Raw genomic sequence first — 23034 nt, 5'->3', positions numbered from 1 at the left:
GAGCGGATGCTGCTTCTACCCCTGCCCGGCCATCACGCAGGGCCAGGCTGCCAGAATGCCTCTCCCCTGACGTCGCTCCGGGCCCCGGTGGCGCCGCAGGAGCCCCTGCGGGGACCCTCCTCATCATGGCCTGTTCCCTCTGCACCTGTTCGCAGGCCTCGGTGTGGGAGGAATCCATAGAGGCGGCTGGGACCTGCGAAGTGGGCGGGGCCAGCAGTCGGTCATGGGACCGGGCCTCTTCCAGCTTCTAGCACCAGAGAAAAAGGCAACAACAAGATGGCGGCGGTTCCACCCGGTGATGCTCCAGTCGGTGGGGCTGCTTAGCTACGAGAGACCCATCACCTGCGGGACCTTGCGATGCCGGGGAGACAAGGCGGATACATGCTGGCCGTGGTTTCCTGGGATTTGGATTCCGGGAAGATGCCCACCGAGCTGTCAGCTCCCTAGTCGAGCTGGGTCTGAGCGTATCAGTGGGTCAGGGCTCACCGGTGGGCGACGCAGAGGATGAGATGCCGTGTCGGTTGGAGACGGGTCACCTGGATTCTGGAATGGCGGTTGGTCGGTGCTTCGTGCCGGCGCAGCCTGGTAAGTAGGGCTTTATGTGTGTCTTGTCCCTTTCTAATACAGTATAGTTTTTTTACTGGGGGTGGATGTCAGTCAAGTTGTTGATGTATCGTGTGGGCGGAGTATGGGGGATGCGGGGGGAGTACGGGATTTATGAGAAAAATTGAAGCAGACCAATAGGGGTTTATAATAATATGTAATATTTATTCGTTTTTATAGCGCTGTTGGTTCCATGGCACTTTGCATGTAGTGGCGGCGCCGTCCCCATTGGGGCTCACAGGCTGGGGTACTGTTAAAAAATATACTCTTAAATATATTTTTCTTCAAATACGTAAAGCCGCATGAAAGAAAAGACCTCAAAAATGTAAAAAATAAATGTATTTTATCTATTTAAAAATGGTTGCCAAGGTTCAGTTACAGAAAGGAAAAAAATAATATACTTTGATAGCTTATGTAAAAAGAGTTCATTTAGTCCATATTGAACAATGGGAAGTCTTTACCCATCTCTCTTTGGCTCCTGAACGGCAATGCTGGGGATGTCATCTCTTAGCCTGGACAACGTGTCATATCTTGCAGCACTGGAGTCTTCTCACCGCAGGCAGTGTGGAGAGCGCCCCGTAGCCCCCTCCATCGTGTATTATATACCAGCTGTTCAAACCATATAGGGCATTCTAGTGTAACACAGTTGAATATAGTTCCATATTACGTAAGCTTCTAGAAGCTTCGAGAAGCTTCGGGAAGGATTTAAATATATCCCTCCATGCTCAGCACTCAAGTATATTCAATATGGGCATATTTACCCTTATAAACTTTATTAATAACCTATGCCCTCCAACATAAACAGAACTATGAACGTATATGTCTTACTATGAAATATTTGATAACTAGATGTATTAATTTTAATCATTTTACAATTCCCCCTTGAAGTGGGTGGAGCAACCCCGAAAATTAATTAATACATCATTAAAACAACAAATCTTCTTTCCTTATTTGGCGATAATGGATTAATATCAATAATAATGATGAAGAATAATTAATTTGTAAATTCAATAATATAATAATGTGGATTTATGTTATGACAGGCTGTGACTGATCAATCATATAAAAATGTATATAACTATACTTCGCTAGACCTAAAAAGAAATGCAAAAACCAAATCCGGTCACCATATGATGTCCTCTGAGTTGATGTCTTCTTATCTCCGATGTAATCCGGCATAAACACAGTCTCTTAGAAATAAATCCTTTGATAAAAATGAATGGTTACCGATTTAGTACAGTCCCGTATTGCGTTTATCATTGTTAGATCAAAGTCCATAAACTTTATTCTTTATTACAAAGTCCATAGCCAATGTTGATAAACCACAGTTCATGAGTGTAGAAGAAGAATAGCAAAAGTCTTTGATGTCTGTGCAGTGCAATTTACATTAGTCACCTTTTATCCTCCATGCTGCCTGTTGTCGAATAACAGATGTTAAGACGTTCTTGGTCAGCACGACAGGGGTTAACTTTAACACGTCATTGCTCTTCTTAGTAACTTTAGGGAGGTCTTAATGCACAGACCATGTGTCATTGTCCATCCTGAAATCATAGGACTATTGTGTTTCTGAGATGCAAGCACAGTAAGTGTATTTTGTATGTTACACAGTCTTATTTGAGACGTTACCTTTTGGACCTTTTTGCAAAATCCCTTTTAACTTTAGGAAAAAATATAAAGTCTTTTTATCTGTGCATTCCTCTGAGATGGAGATCCCCCTCCCCGCCGACATTATCGATGTGGGCAAGTAGGGTAAACGAACTGCTGTATATGGAGGACCTGACAGCGTCTGTCCACGATAGACATGAGGCATTTTACAAGACTTGGTTCCCATGGATCGAGTTTAAATATTCTAACGAATACGGCACATGGATCCCCCCAGATTGAAGGGGGGACCCGTGGACGCCGTGGGAAGAAGTTACTCTGAGAGGGTGGATCCCTGCTTTGTGTTTGTTCGTGTCCCAGTGTATTCCCCTTCCCCACCTCGTTCCCCCTATGTTCCCCCTTTTCCTCCCATTTCTCGCTAAATCTTTCTTGTCTGACTCGTGTTTTTTTTTTTTTTTTTCTCTCTCTCGCCTTGCTTTTCCTCTTTTTTGTTTTTATTTTCTTCTCTTCTTAAACTGGTATTCCCGCTATATAAAACTTTTGGTAAACATGGAAAGGCCTCATTGTTGAAAATTTTCTCGTGTCGCAGCTACTCTGTTATACATTGTCATGTACTGGTAGGGAATTGTATCGTAATTGACTCAGATTGGTGTGATTCCATGTTTATTGTTAAATAAAGAATTTTAAAGTCTTTTTATCTTCTGTAATCTTGATTGAAGACTGATTCATTCCCTAATCTAGATACCAAATATGGCAATAACTATCACTAATAAATGTCACAGCGTACCATAACTCTAATACTATAATACCATGTCATTATTATTATTATCGTAAAAGTATTAATATAATTGATACTCAGAATGATAAAATATTGCATAATGGTATAGACAATAGTATTTTCTTGTAATGACCTTTTTTGTCATTGGTGCATTACCCTTCCAAACCCATAGGTGGCAATGTGTTGAATGTAACCAAAATATAATATAAAGTATGAAACAATATAATGTGTACCTATAACATGTATCATATTATAAATATGAAAGCAACAATGTGGCTTTTAGTTAGATCATTTGTAAATTATAAATCAAAGCAAATAACCTTTTAGAAAAGACTGGATGATACCATCAAAACACAATAATACCTATTATAAATTATTATTGATTAAAAATATAATATATATTATTTGTAAATATAGGAAGGTAAACCTAGATGTACCTTAATCTTCCATCTTTATTACTCTAATTTATTTGATTTGTCTATTATTTATTAAATAACCTACTATAAGAAAATGTGTAACTATAAGTAATATTTCACCCTTAATGTGTTAACATACTAATATAAAAATAATGTATTACCAGAAAGTAAACAATTGTATGTATTGATGAAGGAAGTATCTTTTCTTCCAAAAAAAAAAAAAAATGGAACTTTTCCCCTTTTCATATGATTCATATTTAATAAAGTAATATTCTTATATTAGATATTACTGAACTAAATATTGAAGTGTTTTCTCAATTGAGATATTTAAAATCTGAAGAAAAAAATAAAATTGTAGAATTAAGATTTTAATTTAAAAATGTGAATATTAAAATAATTAATATAAAAAATATGAATAAAAAGAAAAATGAAAATCGGAATAAAAATAAAACTTGAAATAAAAATAAGGCCTTCTATGTATATAACACCTATGTCTTTAATAATACATAACCTTAATGTTACCAGTATCTTATAAAATTACCAAGCCTATCAATAACCAATAAAAATAATTAAGTCATGTAACCTTGCAAATAATACACTTCTCTTAGTATATAAATGCATTATGATATACTTCAAATATATATTTTTTTTTCCCAATTCTTCCTTTGTACTTGAAATATTAATTATTAAAGTATCCTGTAAACACATATATTTATCAAATATAAATGTGTGTGATTGAGACCAAACCTCCCCCTTTCAATATCATGAAATATGATATTATAAAAATTAATATGTTTAGATTAAATTAAATTAAAATTTGTGTGGTATATCTTCAAGACCATATTATCAATATCACTTCCATATTTGAAAAGAAAAAATGATTACCAATCTGTGTATCAGTAAAAGAAGTGACTAACACAAAAAGATATAAGAAAATCAAAACGTTATAACCTTATTCTAGAATGTAACTATTCAGAATAAACCCTTAATAAAAAATCCTAATATCTCTATACTAAAGAACTATGTCTAAGAATTAAAATATATATCTTGTATAAATTCCTTATGTACTATAACTTATTTATTCTATATAGTATACATACATATCTTATAACTTCTAAGTTAAAACAAAAATTCTCTTTTTTTTTTTTCTCTCTGGATCCAAATACTTTGACTTTAGCAGCTGCTCAAACAATCAATCATTCATTGACACATCTATGCACACAAGACTGTAACATACTTTCACATAAAAACATTGACGGACTCAAATCCCTGTATTCCCAATTATTCTATGCGCATTTCAAAGATTATGTTACTAATTTGAAGTACTTCTCGAAAAAAACAAATTCCAATGTATTACACACTGTACATATGACCATCGAACAAACATTTATTTTTAGCTTTTAGTATCAAGTCATGCTCTGGTCACGTGCAAGGAACACCATTCCAAGACAGCAAGCAGTTTTACTACATTCCAAAGCTCAGATTACATTTCTAATAACTCTAAAGGAGATATATATATTCATAAAAAAAACGTTCAAGTATACTTCTCTGACCATTGGTACCTGAGAAAATAATAATTATTATTCAATCATGCTTTCGCGAATTAACCTTTCACAAGAAAATATATGTTACCTGATTGAAGACAAGAACATATGTAAAAATAAAAAGTTAATACTTCATCAATCTGTTTTACTGATAAATTCTGAGGGAAATAAAAGAATAAAATTATTATCATATTTATGATAAAAATGAAACACTTAAAATCCGTTACTTTCTCTTATTATTTTATTTTAAATATTATTATTCATATACAGAGATCAAATTATTAAATTTATAACATTAAACTATCATTTGACTAAATGAAAATATGACCTTGATTTACTATCACTACTTCTAATATATAAATATATTCACTGTATATGAAAAATTATGATTATCAAATAGCAAAATTAATTTATCCAGAAATCCCCTTTTATCCAGCTAAAAACCAAACCTCAATTTTTGCAAGATTCGATTTATTACAGTAATTTCCAGAAAATTGGAATTGAAGTTATTTTGTAACTCAATTTTTTTCCTTAAATGAGGAAAAATATCTTTCTCTGGAAAACCACCCAGCTGTCGCTGCCTATCAAATTCTCTGGACGACTTTTTTTCTTTCACTAGTGACCAGGGGAGAGAATCCGCACAAGACACCTGTTTCTGTCTTTCAGGGCTTTTAAAAATCGCTTGTCTGAGATAATCGGTATCAGATTTTGTGACAATTTTCTCTTTCATTGAAGGTGACAAGGAAAGAGGGGGGGTGTATGACTTATAATTCACATGAAATTTCCTGCGAATTTCATAAATTTTGTCACAAAAATATTTGGATCTGGGAGACACTGTTGGTTTTTCACAAAAACTCACCCTTTTTTGTGTTGGTTTTTCAGAATTAATTAATTTCTGTTTTGATTGACTTTGGCGATTTCTAACAAAATCGATAAATGTCGGACATTCGAATAGGGACTTTTTATTTAATGCCACCGCACAGGCTGCATTGTCAAGGAAATTAAATTTCTTGATGAATAAACGTATCATTCCATCCAATCTGACATTTGGAATAACCGCCCTATATAAACGTTCAAAAACGGACATAAGTGAGAACGTACTCTCATTCTGTTCAATTTGTAATTCCTTCAACATCTCATAGTTTGGATCAGATTCATTCCTTGTACAGAATATGAGATTTTTCAGCCTTATGATGTCGTTATCATTTGAACAATCAAATGTCTCATTGTCAGAAGACTTTTTTAATGCCAATTGTCTAAACAAATGCTGAGGTAACCACATACAGAATAACTGATTCGTCTCACTATTGGTTAAATTTAACTTCTCGATGGAACCTTCAAAAACCTCTGAATTTCTGCAAACATGTATTTTAGGATTATATGCGGGAATTAATTTGCATATGTCCAATAAATTTTTTCTAAGTGTAATCCCTAACTTAGCCTGTTCTATTTTTAGAAACTGATCGTCGCCATTTTCTCTCTCCACGTGTCTTTTCTGCACGTGTCCCACTCTGGCTCCTCCCCCTTCTGGCTTCACTACGTCATTTCCTGCTTCTTTCTCAGTATCTTGAAAGGCACCTTGATTACGTAGCACATGTCTGCCGCCATTATCAAAATTCTGATTTACAAAATTACAGCCAACATTACAGTCAGAATTCACAATATCACTGACTGACATTCCAGGTTCTAAGCAGTCTTTGGATCTCTCTGTCACTGACTCTCCTGACAATTCAGGTTGTCTATTTCCACCATTTTTACACTTTTCTACGATTAACTTGTGAAAATCATAGACTAAATGACAGACATTTCTGATTTTCTGTTTCTCTCTATTAAAAGACCTTGCACATTCTATACGTGAATTCTCAAGTTCACACTCCTCATAAAAGCGTAACCAAATCTCTTCTACATTAGAAATATCTGGATAAGTGAACTGAAGTTTACTTTGCTTCACATATGAAGAGATAAAATCCATTTTCTTACCTGAAATGATCAGATGATCTGATGGATGATCCTGTAAGACTTGATCCACCTTATTCAACACGTCCAATACTTCTTATGGACTGACTTTATCTTTCTTGCTCAAAAATACGTCGAAAGTTAACTCCTGTAACTTTGTAAAGACTTTAAAGTTCATTTAAAAAAAAAACATTCATGCAACTTGACTTATACGTATTTCCTAGGTTCTACGTGATTTTTATAAATTGTTGATTCCTGATCCTTTGCAGGAGATACTTAAAATACTTATGACTTTGATAACTTCGACCCCCCTTATGCAAAGTGAAGGAACAACAAAAAAATATATATATAAAAAATCACGAATAGCTGACTCGCCAAATGTTAAAAAATATACTCTTAAATATATTTTTCTTCAAATACGTAAAGCCGCATGAAAGAAAAGACCTCAAAAATGTAAAAAATAAATGTATTTTATCTATTTAAAAATGGTTGCCAAGGTTCAGTTACAGAAAGGAAAAAAATAATATACTTTGATAGCTTATGTAAAAAGAGTTCATTTAGTCCATATTGAACAATGGGAAGTCTTTACCCATCTCTCTTTGGCTCCTGAACGGCAATGCTGGGGATGTCATCTCTTAGCCTGGACAACGTGTCATATCTTGCAGCACTGGAGTCTTCTCACCGCAGGCAGTGTGGAGAGCGCCCCGTAGCCCCCTCCATCGTGTATTATATACCAGCTGTTCAAACCATATAGGGCATTCTAGTGTAACACAGTTGAATATAGTTCCATATTACGTAAGCTTCTAGAAGCTTCGAGAAGCTTCGGGAAGGATTTAAATATATCCCTCCATGCTCAGCACTCAAGTATATTCAATATGGGCATATTTACCCTTATAAACTTTATTAATAACCTATGCCCTCCAACATAAACAGAACTATGAACGTATATGTCTTACTATGAAATATTTGATAACTAGATGTATTAATTTTAATCATTTTACAGGTACCTATCTGTAATTTTTTGCAGTTTACAGGGGTCGCTCATCCCAGTTGGGAACCCGAGGATGACTGAAAAAAGGGGTTGGTCAGTCTGAATATGGGGATCACACGGTAGTGCACTCTTGGTGTGGTTGCAGACAGCAGAGGATAATGAGGGGGATCATATTCTGGATGACAGGGTGAAAATGGCGTGGCGTATGTGTGTTTTGAAGGACTGCTGGGGTACCCTGGCATGGGAAGGGATAGTTTTGGAAGGAATATGTCCTTCCATGGGAGAGGTTTGTGTTGGGAATATACCGTATATAAAACTTAATATAAAGGAGGTCTGCAGTCAGCAGGGGGCGCACTTGGGGCTGGCTTCAAGGCAGAAGAGTGCTGGCAGTTCTATGCAAGTTCAGGGTAGTTGTTAGTTTCAGCACCAGTGTGCTGGGTAAGTCGATTCATCGCACTGGGTATCCTGGTGTTTATTAAGAGGGGGGAGTCATAGTCAGGTGGGGATGCTTTACAGGGGGTGAGCCTGACGAGGGCTGAAGAGATGGTCTGCGACCTGAGAAGTGCTCGGATTAGGAACAGGTGGTGTTGTTAGAGAACAGTTTTTGCTGGGGTTGTTTAGGATTCCTTCTCCGCCACTTATAGTTCTGTTCTATTTAGAATTTGGAGTCTGGCTATTAACGCCCCCTGGTGGTGTGGCGTAGGGTTAGTCAAAAGGCAGTTTTCGGGGGACGCATGGCAGGTCCTTTCTTTTACCCCCCCCCCCTCACTTTGTTTCGGCGATTTGGTCATTCGCTGCCGGGGGGGGGGAGCAAAAAGTAAAATTAAAAAAAAAAAGAAAGTAACTTGAATAATTTGGATCAGTATGATTCGCCATTTCCTAAGGGGTGTTTTGGTTATGGCGGTATTAACCCTGCTCTTTACACTGTGGTGCAGACAGTGGTTGACATGTTTTGGACTGCGATAAATGCTATGGTACAGGGTTCATTTGTTAGCTAGGATGGACCGGCCCACCCTGACAGTCTGTGGTCGTTCGGTTGTTTTTGTGTCAGTGTTTATTTTAGGATAGGTTTTTTGCCCATGGGATATTCAGGTCCTGTGCGCTCAGTCTGAAGCATCTTGTCTTTTTTGGAATGGTAGTATGTAACCAGCTGGTGGATTTTGTGGGTGATCCACTACCCTGACAACTTGTGTTCATTGGACCTCCTGGGCCACACGTTTCGTTAGTTATTTCTGGCATCCATGGAGTGGGTAGCCGGTTGATGGGGGGGTTCTTTTGGCGCACAAGAAAAATAGAAGGTTGCTCAACTGGCATTAGCTTCTTAGGGATCACAATTGATACTGTGCGCTTAGAGCGCAGGTTTCCAAAAAACAAAAAGTGGTTATGCAGGTGTTGGAAAGTTTTCTGGAGATGTGCAATGGACAGTCTTTGTTATTGAGGGAGGTGATTGAAAAGTTTTGGCCGTGAGCTTTTACGGATGTGGTGAGCCGTATTTGCTTTGGCTCGTATGTTAGGGGCAATTGGTGAGCAGACGTTTGGCTGGATTGTTGTGGGGAATTGAGATTCACCAAGAAAGTTGAATTGCCCAAGTTTTTTCCCATAATTGGGGGACGGACAATTCGGGGTTATAGTTTAGTAATCGGGATACATTTGCATGACAACAACATGTGGGCAGTCATGGCCATCAATTAAACTGATGGTGGCGTCATCACCCATGGTTCGGTTTATGCGATAGCTCATCTCGGGTGTTTTGACTTCATTTTCTGGGTAGGGGTATTCAGGTTTCTGAGGTTGGAGGTCTCCATCACGGATTCACTCGCGCACTAGCAGTGGGATAATTTTGGGTCTTTGGTGCCTGGGCGTAGTCTGAGGCTGCCATGGGATAGTGGAGTGTTGAGCTGGGTTCTGAACACAGGGCTCATTGTTTAGTTCGGTTCCTTTGTGATTGGGCCGTAGTTCACCCTATAATGCAGCGGGGAAGGGTGGGTCGCCTGGCAGCGACAATTTGTGGAGTCAATATCCCAAGAGGATTTAGTGTGAGTGTCACTGTGTTGGTAAATGGGGTTGCGCGGTAGGGTTGGTTGGTCCATCAAGTTATTATGTTGGGTATGGGTGGCGTTTTCAGAGATAAGTTTGGTGCGGCAGGCATCATGAAAGATCTCCTGGTGTGTCAGGCCTTAAAAGGTTGCAGGAGGGGCTGACTTAAATGGATGTACATAGGCCAGTTGCATTCAAGGACCTAAAGGAGATGACCTCCGGGCTACATTTGATGTATTTTCACGGTTTGAGAAGGGTTGTTGGATTCGGCTTTTTCATGGGCCTCTTTTGGGGCCATGACCTCCGGGCTACATTTGGTGTATTTTAATGGTTTGAGAAGGGTTGTTTGCTTTTCATGGGCCTTTTTGGATTGGACAACTGGTAAGTGGACCAGACATTTGTGCCAATGCGGGGGGAATTCCTGGCATTCAGTCGGGATTGTTGGGATCCAGATGCCAAAGATCGAATCAGACAATAAGGGCAGGCTGGTGAGGTTGGGGCTTTAGAGGATTCAGGAGGCATCCTGTGGAATGTTTTAGACATTGGCTAAGTTTAGGGGCCAATCGTCCAGGGCCATTATTAAGGCATAGCGATGGTTCCTTTTTGTTGAAGATTCTGTGTCGTGTCATTTTTGTGGATGGTGCCTGGCTGCCTTATAGCAGTTAGGCTAACAGGTTTTTTTCATTCCATTCTTTTCAAATTGGGGTTGCAGTTGGGACTGTACGAGCAGGCTTCCTTCGGGAGGTGGTGAAAAGAATTGGTAGGTGAGAATACAAGAGATATAAACATGTATTTGCGCCCACATTCGGAGTAGGGGGGTAAAGGAAGGTATCATAAGGATAGCCTGAGAGGTTGGAACTCCTAGGTAAGATTCTTTTGACAGTGGTGAGGTCACTGTCCTACCTTCTTTCCTTGTTTACTCCCCCCTCCCCCCCATTGTATTACCCATGGAGCACCCAGGCAGTGTAGTTTGTTGGCCATTGGAGGCTCGTTGGGTGTGAGGGAATGGGAACTGTGGGGTTTGTGTACATGTGTGGCGACTGTTCGGTGGATCGGGGTCTGGTTTGAGAGACAAGTGTTGTTGGAATTCCACCGTTTTGGAAGGTTGGACCATTCCCCTGATGGGTTTGCTTTACATATCCAAGGGGATTGTTCTGGGGTTTTAATTCAGGATATCTGGCACGTTTTTTCTGCGCTCATGGGCGTCAATTTCCAATATGAAGGTGATGTGGTCGGACATTGTGCCCGGAAAATCGTGGCTTGCAGCTTGGACTGGTAATTTTCCAGCAATAGTGGAGCCCCCGAGCTTGTGGTCGCAGCTGGGGGCAATGCTGGATGGTTTCAAGTATTTATGGCTTCCGCCAGGCTTTGGAGCTCCAAGAACCTCCTCACTTTTCATGTTGATTTATTGTATTTTGTTATAATAAAGGCCGATTTGGCCATAATTAATCCAAAATGGTTGTCTGTCGTTTGTGGAAGGGTATCCAGGTATGGGGTGGTTGCGAACCCCGAAGGGGAGGTAAATTGAGGTACTAGGTGAAGCCTCTACAATACTGCAGTCATGACAGTGTACGTAGAATGTGCAGACAACTTAGAAAATCATGGGAAGAAAAATCTAATCAGTATGGTGGACCCCTAAGAGAAAGCGGAGGGTAATGATGCTGGTGACGTCCTAGATTCTTAGTTTGGTGCCGTGTTCTCCAGGTGAATAAAGATTGATTGCTCTCAGTGGGAGAAACAAAATAATAATCTTGTAGTTGATGAGACCTCAGTAGACCTCTCTCCATTAATAAGTATCATAACTACAAGATTCTTATTGTTTCTCCACTGAGAGCAATGAATCCATCTTCCTAGAATCTCGGCATCTTATTGATGGATCTTCCTTCACTCCCTTCTGATGAATGAGCTGATAGGGGCGTTTATATCTAAAGTTGGGCATAGAGTAACTGTAACATATGAGGGAGGTTAGAATTACCCCACAGTGGGTACATGGAGGTCTGGCAGCCCACCTACATCATTTCCAAAATGTAATTAGAAAAAAAGGAAAGTAATTAACACATAAAGTTCTGATATTTTTACCTTGAAGAGCCTGAAAGATATTTTCTCTGAATTCTACAAATGTCCATTATATAAGAACTTGTACTGGAGCCGTCCATTGTGGAGTCCGAGAGGCAGAAAGTAAATGTCTAATATTTCTTCAAGAAACTCATCTGACAGAAGATATTGGCCCCTACAATAGTTTGGATTGCCGAGAGCCCCCGAGCCACATACTGTAATTATTCTAGATGTGTCACCTCTAGTTACTAAATCACTGACGGTGAAGGCTGTCGGGGTGGAGGGCGGTCATTTTAGTTGATGTGTTATTATCTATAGTCACAGTTTTCTCTATAGTAGTTAGTACAAAGCCGCTCTTATTTCATGGCTTTCCACTGGAGCCAGTTTTCTGCTCCTATCCAGGCCCCATTTCTCCAATCTGACATCTGTCACTTTACATGATAACAACTTTGTAATACTTAAAGAGAACCTGTCACCAGATTTGGTCACTATAATCTGCGGCCACCACCAGTGAGCCTTATATACAATATTCTAGAATCATGTATATAAGAGCCCAGGCCATTCTGTATAACGTAAAAAACACTTATACTCACCTACGGGGTGGTCTGGTTCGATGGGTGTTGCTGCTCTGCAGTCCGGTGCCTCCTCTCTACTAAGATGAGCATTCTCTTTGTTCGCAGGCCCGTAGGGATGATGTGTCCTGCGTCATCCACACAGGCCGGCATGTCAGTCATGTGCAGGTGCAGTTTGATCTGCCCTGCTAACGGCAGGTCAAAGTAATGGCATGCGCAAGCGAAAGGAAAGGTTTAAGACCGCCCGTGCATGCGCACTACAATACTTTGATCTGCCATCCGCAAGGACTGCAATACCGGCCTGTGTGGATGATGTAGGACGCTTTGTCCACATGAAGCTGGGCAGAAGGTGCTGGACCGGAGACCAGCGACACCCATTAGACCGGACCGCACCTAGGTGAGTATTATAAAAGTGCTTTTTTTATGTTACAGGTAAAATATATCTTTGTACCGTGTTAGCCAGTAGAGATAAAACATTTTTTTAAAAGAACTGAGAGTCCTCAGTGGTTGATGCCTTTTAATGGCTAACTGAAAAGATGGTAATAATAGCAAGCTTTTGAGACTACTCAGGTGTCTTCATCAGGCTCAGTATAACCATCTTTTCAGTTAGCCATTAAAAGGTATCAACCACTGAGGACTCAGTTTTTTTATGTTATACAGAGCAGCCTAGACTCTTATACAGTATTCTAGAATGCTGAATTTAAGAGCCTATTGGTAGTGGCTGCAGCTTATAGGGGCCAAATCTGGTGATGGCTTATTTTTAATCTGACCTCAGTGTTTCTGAGATTTGTACTTTATCTTACTTGTACTGTTAGAATAATTTGTTTTGCATTTATTAAAAAAACAACAAACAAACCTGAAATTCGCCAAAAATATAAAAGAATTAGAAGTGATCAAACATTGCATTTCAATGCTCCTAAAACAAATAGTAATGCCATAAAATATAATCATTAAATAGCATTTACCGTATTCTGCTTTAGTCTAAATGACAGAAGCCATATCTCTTTATAATCAAGAGTCTTTCAGCTACAACCATTGTGGAAACCCTCCATTTTTCCACTATCGGAGTAGCAGTTTGGTATAACCTGGCCTACAAAATATTATTTGATGACTTAATAAAATATACGGGAGGCAAAATGAACAAAGAGGGTTGAACATCATGGTCTACTGGTTCCTGCTCTGAGGTCTACTGTTAGATTGTAAACAGTTTTTGTTTACAATTTACATAACTTGCAGCTTTTTTTTAGCTATGTTACGCTTGCGGGAGTGGACCCACTGGGCCGCAGCACTGGCTTAACCAGAAGGGGCGTAGCTAAGTAAATACCTCATCTTTATTAGAGCCTCTGATGGCGAGGCTAGGCTTGTGCTGGAAGGTAGCTACTTGGTGCTACTCCAGGGAGTCACGGGATGGCGACAGCTGTCCTCAGGAGTCGGGGTTAGGTTATACTGACAGGCACTGCAGGTCTGGCAAGCACAACTGGTATAGACAGATGCAGCAGGTCTGCTAAGCACATCGGATACTAGGATACAGACACATATTCACACCCACAATATAACACTCAGGAAACGGAGCTGACAACTAGCAACACGTCTCTAAGGATAGACCATGTTGCCCTGGCACTTCCCATAGGGGGAGGATGCCTTAAATACCCAGTGCCTCTCAGCCATAGGTTGACTTCCTGGTTAGGGCACGTTGGCCTTTTAAGAATAGGTGCTCGCGCCCTAAGCACTCTCCCAAGAGTTCTGCATGGTGTGTGCAGGCCCTGGGAGATGGCAGCAGTGACCATGGTCACGGAAGTCTCCACTGAGTGACCGGGAGGATAAGTGTGCTGAAGTCCCCAGCAGGAAAAGGGTGCAGGACCGTGTGGGTACGCCAGTAAATGTGTTACAAGCTATTTTATCAATGTTATCCTTCAATTTGTATATATTACAAATATTTTTTATTCTTGGCAGATGAGTGTACCAGGAGAATAGAGGCACAACTGACATCTTCAATTTTTCAATCATATGACCTTGATATCGCACAAGATATAACTAAAGTGAATGCTACTATTCCAGATATACCATCATCCCCCCACAGCAAAGATCTATCATCAGTTTCTTTTAAACAACGCCTACCTTCTGATTCATCACAGACTATTAAAAAAAATAAATGTCACAAAAGAGGCATTAAAAATCAAAATGTTCTTACAGCAAAGAAGCAGTTTTCAACTTCAGAAAATCGAAAAATCCATAAAAAAATTAACACAGGGGAGAGAAGATTTTCTTCAGAGTCTGTTAGTTACCAGAAAACTCATACAAAGGAGAAGCCTTTTTCATGTTCAGAATGTGGAAGATGTTTTACCCGTAAATCAAATCTTGTTGCACATCAGAGAATTCACACAGGGGAAAAGTGTTTTTCATGTTCAGAATGTGGGCAATGTTGTGTAACTAAATCACATCTTGTTACACATCAGAGAACTCACACAGAGGAGAAGCCTTTTTCATGTTCAGAATGTGGGAAATGTTTTACACGTAAATCAACACGTTTTGAACATCAGAGAACTCACACAGGGGAGAAGCCTTTTTCATGTTCAGAATGTGGAACATGTTTTGCCCGTAAATCAAATCTTGTTGCACATCAGAGAATTCACGCAGGGGAGAAGCCTTTTTCATGTTCAGAATGTGGAACATGTTTTGCCCGTAAATCAAATCTTGTTGCACATCAGAGAACTCACACAGGGGAGAAGTCTTTTTCATGTTCAGAATGTGGGCAATGTTGTGCAACTAAATTAAATCTTGTTAGACATCAGAGAATTCACACAGGGGAGAAGCCTTTTTCATGTTCAGAATGTGGGAAATGTTTTGCAGGTCAAACATATCTTGTTATACATTATAGAACTCACACAGGGCAGAAGCCTTTTTCATGTTCAGAATGTGGGATATGTTTTGCATATAAATCACAACTAGTTACACATCAAAGGTCTCACACAGGGCAGAATCCATATTCATGTTCAGAATGTGGGAAATATTTTGGTCAAAAATCGTGTCTTGTTAAACATCAGAGAACTCACACAGGGGAGAAGCCTTTTTCATGTTCAGAATGTGGGAAATGTTTTGCAGTTAAATCATATCTAGTTACACATCAAAGATCTCACACAGGGCAGAAGCCATATTTATGTTCAGAATGTGGGAAATGCTTTAGTAAAAAATCGTGTCTTGTTAAACATCAGAGAACTCACACAGGGGAGAAGCCTTTTTCATGTTCAGAATGTGGGATATGTTTTGCACATAAATCACATCTGCTCACACATCAAAGATCTCACACACGGGAGAAGCCTTTTTCATGTTCAGAATGTGGGATATGTTTTGCACATAAATCACATCTGCTCACACATCAAAGATCTCACACAGGGCAGAATCCATATTCATGTTCAGAATGTGGGAAATGCTTTAGTCAAAAATCGTGGCTTGTTACACATCAGAGAACTCACACAGGGGAGAAGCCTTTTTCATGTTCAGAATGTGGGAAATGTTTTGCACAAAAAGGCCATCTTTTTCAACATCATAAAACTCACAAGGGTAGAAGCCATTATAACACCTAAAAGGTGAAAAATGTTTTACTCAAATTATAATTTATCGACCATTAAGAAAAATTCACATGGGGAGAAAATATAGATTTGACAAATTGAACAAGAAAACACAAAAGAAACAGTCAAGAGTAAAGGCAAGTAAGTAAACAAGAAAGGGAAAGCACGTTAGAAGTTACATTAGAATTATAATATATACAATTACTAATAGACGTCTGTTTTATAAAAATCAAATAAAAAACAATATTACATGTTTATCAAAAATTTCACATTGTTGTATATTTATATATTCACTATATGAAGAAGAGTATTACACCCCTCCCCCCAAAATACCCAATATTCCTCCACCCTCTTCTTCCTAACTCCCAATCTCAGCGATCTGCCATTCATTACAGTTACTTTCAGCGCACAATCTCCATGTCTGAACAATGTCTGTATCTTCTCTATACTACAATAATAAACATGTTCATATTAGAAATTTCTATTTCCATCTACGATCCATTCCTTCTTTGTGGGAACATCTGATGTGATCGAGTTTTATAATCACTTTCCACTAAGTTTAGTAGTTTTTTCCTCATCATTGGGAACTGACTCCCTTCTCTATTCCCCAATACACATCTTATAGGTTTTAAGGGGACTTTAATTGTAAATGCAAGGGGCTGCTGACAAGTCTTAGGCTTTGTGACCTTTTTTTTGTTTCTATGGTAACAAATGTTACATCACATGAAAGCCTTATATGTCTAATACAGGGGTCTCAAATTCGGCTGGGTGTATGGGCCGCACAGAGGAAAAAAAATAAATTGGGGGGGCGCATTCTTTGCAGGACAAAGTGACATTTTTATTGGTACCGTATTTTTTTTTTTTTTTTTTTTACACACCTTTGGATCACTAATTTTGAACATTTTCCACTTGTTTATTATAATAAATGTGTACATTCTTTGTTTAAATATATAAAAAAAATTTCATGGTAGAAAAAAAGTCATGCCTTATTTTATTTTTTGGGTTTTTTTTTTACATTTTATCCCTTTCTTGTAACTAATAGTGTTACAATTATCACTATATAGAAATTTTAGCCAACATCTTTTAGTAATGTTCTCCATCTTGTTGTAATGTGCCCATCCTTGTCCCCTTGTAGTATTGTGCCTCATCCTAGTCCCCATCCTACAGTAATGAGCACATCCTTGTCCCCATCCTATAGTAATGTCCCCAGCCTTGTCCCCATCTTATCGTAATGTGCCCATCCTGTAGTAATGTTTCCAGTCTTGTCCCCATCTTATAGTAATGTTCCCCATCTTTGTCCCCTTGTAGCAATCTCCCTATCCTGTAGTACTGTCCCCATCATATAGTTGTCCCATTCTATAGTAATTTGCCCATCCTACAGTAATGTCCCTATCCTATAGTAATGTGTCCACCTTGTCCTTATCCTATAGTAATGTCCCCAGCCTTGTCCCCATCTTATCATAATGTGCCCATCCTGTACCAATATGTCCATCCTTGTCCCCATCTTATAGTAATGTCCCCATCCTATAGTAATGTCCCCAGCCTTGTCCCCATCTTATAGTAATGTCCCCAGCCTTATCCCTATCCTATAGTAATGTTTCTCATCCTTTTCCCCTTTTAGTAATGTCCCTATCCTGTAGTACTGTGTCCATCCTAGTCCCCATCCTATAGTAATGTCCCCAGCCATGTCCCCATTCTATAGTATTGTGCCCATCCTTGTAATCTCCCCAGCCTTTACCGCATCCTATAGTAATGTCCCCATCCAATAGTATTATGCCCATCCTTGTAATGTCCCCATCCTTTAGTAATCGAGAAAAATGGGGGGGAGCCAGCACTGCTTATGAGTGGGATGCAACTATGACAAAATAAAAAGTGTAACATTCACAAATTCATTCCTACTGTATCAATTCAATGAGATTTTTGGCAAATAATTGATCAATGATTTGAGCCCCCCTGCCCCGTCACTGCAAATCTCTATAAGGGGGGTCCCTACACTACAGTTATAATATACATGCGTACCATGTGGTCTCGTGTGATGTGCAGGACACATACAGCCACCGCCTCCTGTTCCATAGGCATTATTACTTAAGCACCACCTGCCTGGGGCTGTTCCGCCCTTCATCCATGTCTGCTGGTCTGACACTGTGGGGGTTAGTTCTGACATTGTGCTGGTGTGTGTGGTTCCGCCGCACACGCTGGCACCTGGACTGCCCATCTACTCGCAGTTGTCAGCCCTTGCAGCATGGGAGCGGTTCTGACACTTCTCAGGTAGGTGATGTTCCTATATGGCCCTGCGCATTATACGAGACCTTATGGTACGTTTGTATATTATAACTGTAGTGTAGGGACCCCCCTTATAGAGATTTGCCGTGACGGGGCAGGGGGGCTCAAATCATTGATCAATTATTTGCCAAAAATCCCATTGAATTGTTACAGTAGGAATGAATTTGTGAATATTACACTTTTTACTTTTTCATTGCTGCATGCCACTCATAAGCAGTGCTGGCTCTCCCCCCCCCATTTATTCTTTAGTAATGTCCCCAGCCTTGTCGCGATCCTATAGTCATGTGCCCACCTTGTCCCTATCCTATAGTCATGTGCCCACCTTGTCCCCATCCTATAGTCATGTGCCCACCTTGTCCATATCCTATAGTCATGTGTCCACCTTGTCCCCATCCTATATCATGTGCCCACCTTGTCCCCATTCTATAATCATATAGTCATGTGCCCACCTTGTCCCCATCCTATAGTCATGTGCCCACCTTGTCCCCATCCTGTAGTCATGTGCCCACCTTGTCCCCATCCTATAGTCATGTTCCCACCTTGTCCCTATCCTATAGTCGTGTGTCCACCTTGTCCCCATCCTATAGTCATGTGCCCACCTTGTCCCTATTCTATAGTAATATCCCCATCCTGTAGTAATGGGTGGGGGGGCAGTGGCGGCAGCTGAAAGGGGGCAGGGGCGTTATAACTTACCGATCGCTCTCAGCTTCCACAGACGCCGGAGTGAAGCTGAGGGAGTGGTCTCCGGCCCCAGATCCACAGTGATTGAAGAGATGAGTCACAAGGCCGGTCTCCAATCAGAGCTGGGGGTGGGTGAAACAGAGGTCACCCAGCTCCAGCCAATGATTGGTGCTACAGCTGCACTGACCATGGCTGGATTTCAATGTTTTAGCCATTGTCAATGGTTGAAACATTACAGTGGCTGTGATTGGCTGACGAATGCCGCTCAGCCAATCACAGCCTCCGTAGGTCCGGGGAGCAGACACCACCCCTCCTGAGGTCAGGCAGAGGTTCTCTCCTCCCCGAATCTAAGGTATTTGCAAAGTGATCGCAGCCTCCGGGGCCGCGATTTCGCCATGACATACTGAGTACGTCATGGGTCCTTAAGTACCAGGGAGCCATGACGTACCCAGTACGTCATAGGTCGCTAAGTGGTTAATGTGCCATCCTTCACACACACAGACACTTCTCACCTGTCCTGCGTTCCTCAGCTGCCTCACCTCTGCTTCATGCGGCCCCCAGGCCCGTGCCACTGTTCACTATCGCGGCAGGTGCAGGGGCCGCAGCCACTGTCAGTGATTTATGTCAGATGATTGTTTTGCCGGCACGAGAGCGCAGAGTCCTTCACTCTGAGAGCGCACGCCGGCAAAACATTCATCTAACAAAGTGCAGACAGTGGCTGCGGCCCCTGCACCGGCCGCGATAGTCACTGGGGGCACGGGCCTGGGGGTCAGCCTGAGGGGCCGCATGCGGCCCGCGGGCCGCGTGTTTGAGACCCCTGGTCTAAAATATGTTTTCAAAATTTTGTGTTTGTTGCTTATGGCAACAGTGTTCTACGCAGTCGGGAAAACAAAATGGCAAAGTATAATGCGATATTCACAGCAACTGAGAGCAGAGGAGGGATACAATTCTTGTTTCTGCAAGGAAAGTCCGCAAAGGATATTCTTGATGGTATGTCGCAGACATTGGGGGATCAATGCCCTTCATATTCCACAGTTAAGAACTGGTTTGCCAAATTAAAAACAGGCCACTGCAGCACCAATAATGAGGAATGTCATGGACGACCGAGAGTAAGTGTTGTTCCGGAGATCATCGATGCTGTGCACAACCTCATACTGGAGAATCTACAAATTTCAGCTAAAGTAATAGCTTCCCCATGTCTAAATGTTCATGGATAATGACAAACATGTTCACGGGAAATCCCCATAATGGCTGCTATCTGCAAAGTGGGTCCCCAAATGTTTGACAACAAATCAGAAGCATGAGAGTGAAAACTTCCCAGTCCATTTGTCAGCGTTTCCGGACTGATAAGAACTTCCTTGATCGACTGGTCACTATGGATGAGACCTGGATTTATTTGTATGACCCTGAAAACAAGGAGCAATCAAAAGAGTTGAGTCACAGTGGTCCTCCTCATCCAAAGAAGTTCAAGGGGCAAAAATCAGCCACTAAGGTGATGGCGTCTGTGTTCTGGGATAAAGAGGGTGTGCTGCTAGTAGACTACCTTCAAAAGGGTTCCACCATCAATCCAAGATATTACATTGAACTTTTGGATCAATTGAAGGCAGCTCTGAAGGCCAAAAGCGTGGCAAACTATCCAAAGGAATCTTGTTCCTGCAAGACAACGCCTCCTCTCACACTGCACAAGCGACCATGGCAAAACTGACAGAGCTGGGCTTCTAGCTGGTTGACCACCCACTTTATTCACCAGATCTAGCTCCCTTTGACTCATCTGTTTCTAAACCTGAAGAAACACTTCAAGGGTACCAAATTTCACACCATTTCTTATGCTATGGCTGCTACGGATGCCTGGTTTGAGGCACAACCGAAATTCTTCTTTCTGCTAGGCTTACAGAACTTGGAATACTGATGTAAGAAGTGTGTTGTCATCAGTTGAGAGTATGTGGAATGAATGATAGGATGATGAAACTTATCTCGTTTCTTTCTGGGAAAAGCCAAAGACTTATCAGCAGCCCCTCATACTTACTAAATTGTCCCAATAACCTGACACCCAAAACATTTTTTTCCCAATAAAGTCTGAGTATCTAAACTAATGTTCTTCATTTCTTCTTCCTCCATTTACTTTTTGGTCGCCCAACCTGTTCCCTCATTATGACATATATCTTGGATACAATACTCCTTATTACTGCAATTTACTCACTCAATTACTGCAATTTCTCACTTTTTTGTTCTTTTTAGATAATATGACCTCCTCGTTCTTTTCTTTCCTTTCCTTTCCTTTCCTTGGCTGTTTATTTCTCCACACAAGGTCCTTGATGACATTTTATGATTTTAACCCTTTCATCCCCAGCCTGTTTTCACCTTTGTGACCGGCCTTTTCTTGCAATTCCGACCAGTGTCACTTTATGAGGTTATAACTCTGGAATGCTTCAAGAGATCCCACTGCTTCTGAGATCCTTTTTCACAATGTATTGTACTTCATGACATTTGTAAATTCAGGACGATTTTTTTTTTTTTGCATTTATTTGTGAAAATATCATACATTTGGTCAAATTTGTAAAATTTACAATTTTCAAGCTTTTCATTTTTATGCTATTAAACCAGAAACTTATGTAAAAAAAATAGTTAATAAATAACATTTCCCACATGTCTACTTTACATCAGTGCAATTTGTGAAACAGAATTTTTTTTTGTTAGGAATTGTTCAAAGTTCATCAGCAATTTCTAATTTTTCCACCAAAATTTACAAAACCATTTTTTAGGGACCAACATCACATTTAAAGTGACTTTGTGAGGCCGAGGTGACAGAAAATACCACAAAGTGACCCCATTCTCAAAACTGCACCCCTCACACTGCTCAAAACCACATCCAAGAAGTTTATTAACCCTTTAGGTGCTTCACAGGAACCAAAGCAATATGGAAGGAAAAAATCATAATTGTACTTTTTCCCACAAAAATCATACTTTAGCCATAAAATTATTACAATGTGTTGCACAATTTCTCCTAAGTACGCTGATTCCACATATGAGGTAGAAATCTACTGTTAGAGCGCATGTCGGGGCTCGGCAGGGAAGGAGCACCATATTTGAGTTCAGATTTAGTTGGAATGGTTTGCAGGTGCCATGTCACAATGGCAAAGCCCCTGAGGTGCCAGAATAGCAGAAACCCCCCACAAGTGACCCCATTTTACAAACTGAACCCCTCTATGAATTGATCAAGGGGTGCAGTGAGCATATTAACACTACAGATGTCCAATTATCACAAGGGGAATAGGTAAAAATGGCCCCATAATGTGATATAATCTAGATAGCAAGATATCACAACATGGAAAAAATTCCTTAACACCTGAATAGAGTGTATCAAATAGCATAAGGTGTAGAACAAGAAAAATGTCTTAAAATGTAACTTTTAATAAATTCAACGATAAAAAATGACCTAGGTCCACTTATAAAAAACATACAATAAACGAAGCATCACATCTGGACCACCAAGCTCAAAAGGGTCCAAATGTGGGCTGTGGCACATTAAAAAGAAATGACCACAATAATCTGTACTAGACCCAATATAAACCGTCCTCTTACGAACTACAGTTTACTGAGAAGTTAAATAATCATGTATACATAAGGTTTCATATACCCATCAGGTAAATGTATAACCAAACAAGGGGTCAGTACAAGATATTAACACCCTGAGGAGAGCAGTCTTCCTAAAATGATGCTTATCAATCACCAACATCACTCATAATAAAGGAACGCTCTCACCCAAGTATGTCGCAGTAACCCAGCAGGATTCCTCTGATTCATGGAATCACGGTCAGGTATAACATAGAGATGACTAAAACGCTCCCGACGCGTTTCTTCTGGGCAGATTCATCAGGGGAGCACCAAACCCTTGTGCGCTTATATAGCGCCAATTTTCACCATAATTGAGTGATTTCATAATTTTT

At 40.2% G+C, this 23034-nt stretch overlaps 1 protein-coding gene across 1 annotated transcript in view; it reads left to right on the top strand.

Moving 5' to 3' along the window:
• The window catches only part of LOC142259158 (uncharacterized), a 92502-nt gene that overhangs the window by 1240 nt on the left and 68228 nt on the right, over positions 1-23034 (top strand). Inside the window, exon 4 of the mRNA XM_075331662.1 lies at positions 14508-16115. Coding sequence (XP_075187777.1) covers positions 14508-16115 — 1608 coding nt within the window. The remainder of the gene's footprint in view (positions 1-14507; positions 16116-23034) is intronic.

Source organism: Anomaloglossus baeobatrachus (genome assembly GCF_048569485.1).
Source record: "Anomaloglossus baeobatrachus isolate aAnoBae1 chromosome 5 unlocalized genomic scaffold, aAnoBae1.hap1 SUPER_5_unloc_3, whole genome shotgun sequence".
NCBI lineage: Eukaryota > Metazoa > Chordata > Amphibia > Anura > Aromobatidae > Anomaloglossus > Anomaloglossus baeobatrachus.
This window is presented reverse-complemented; position numbering and strand designations above follow the sequence as displayed.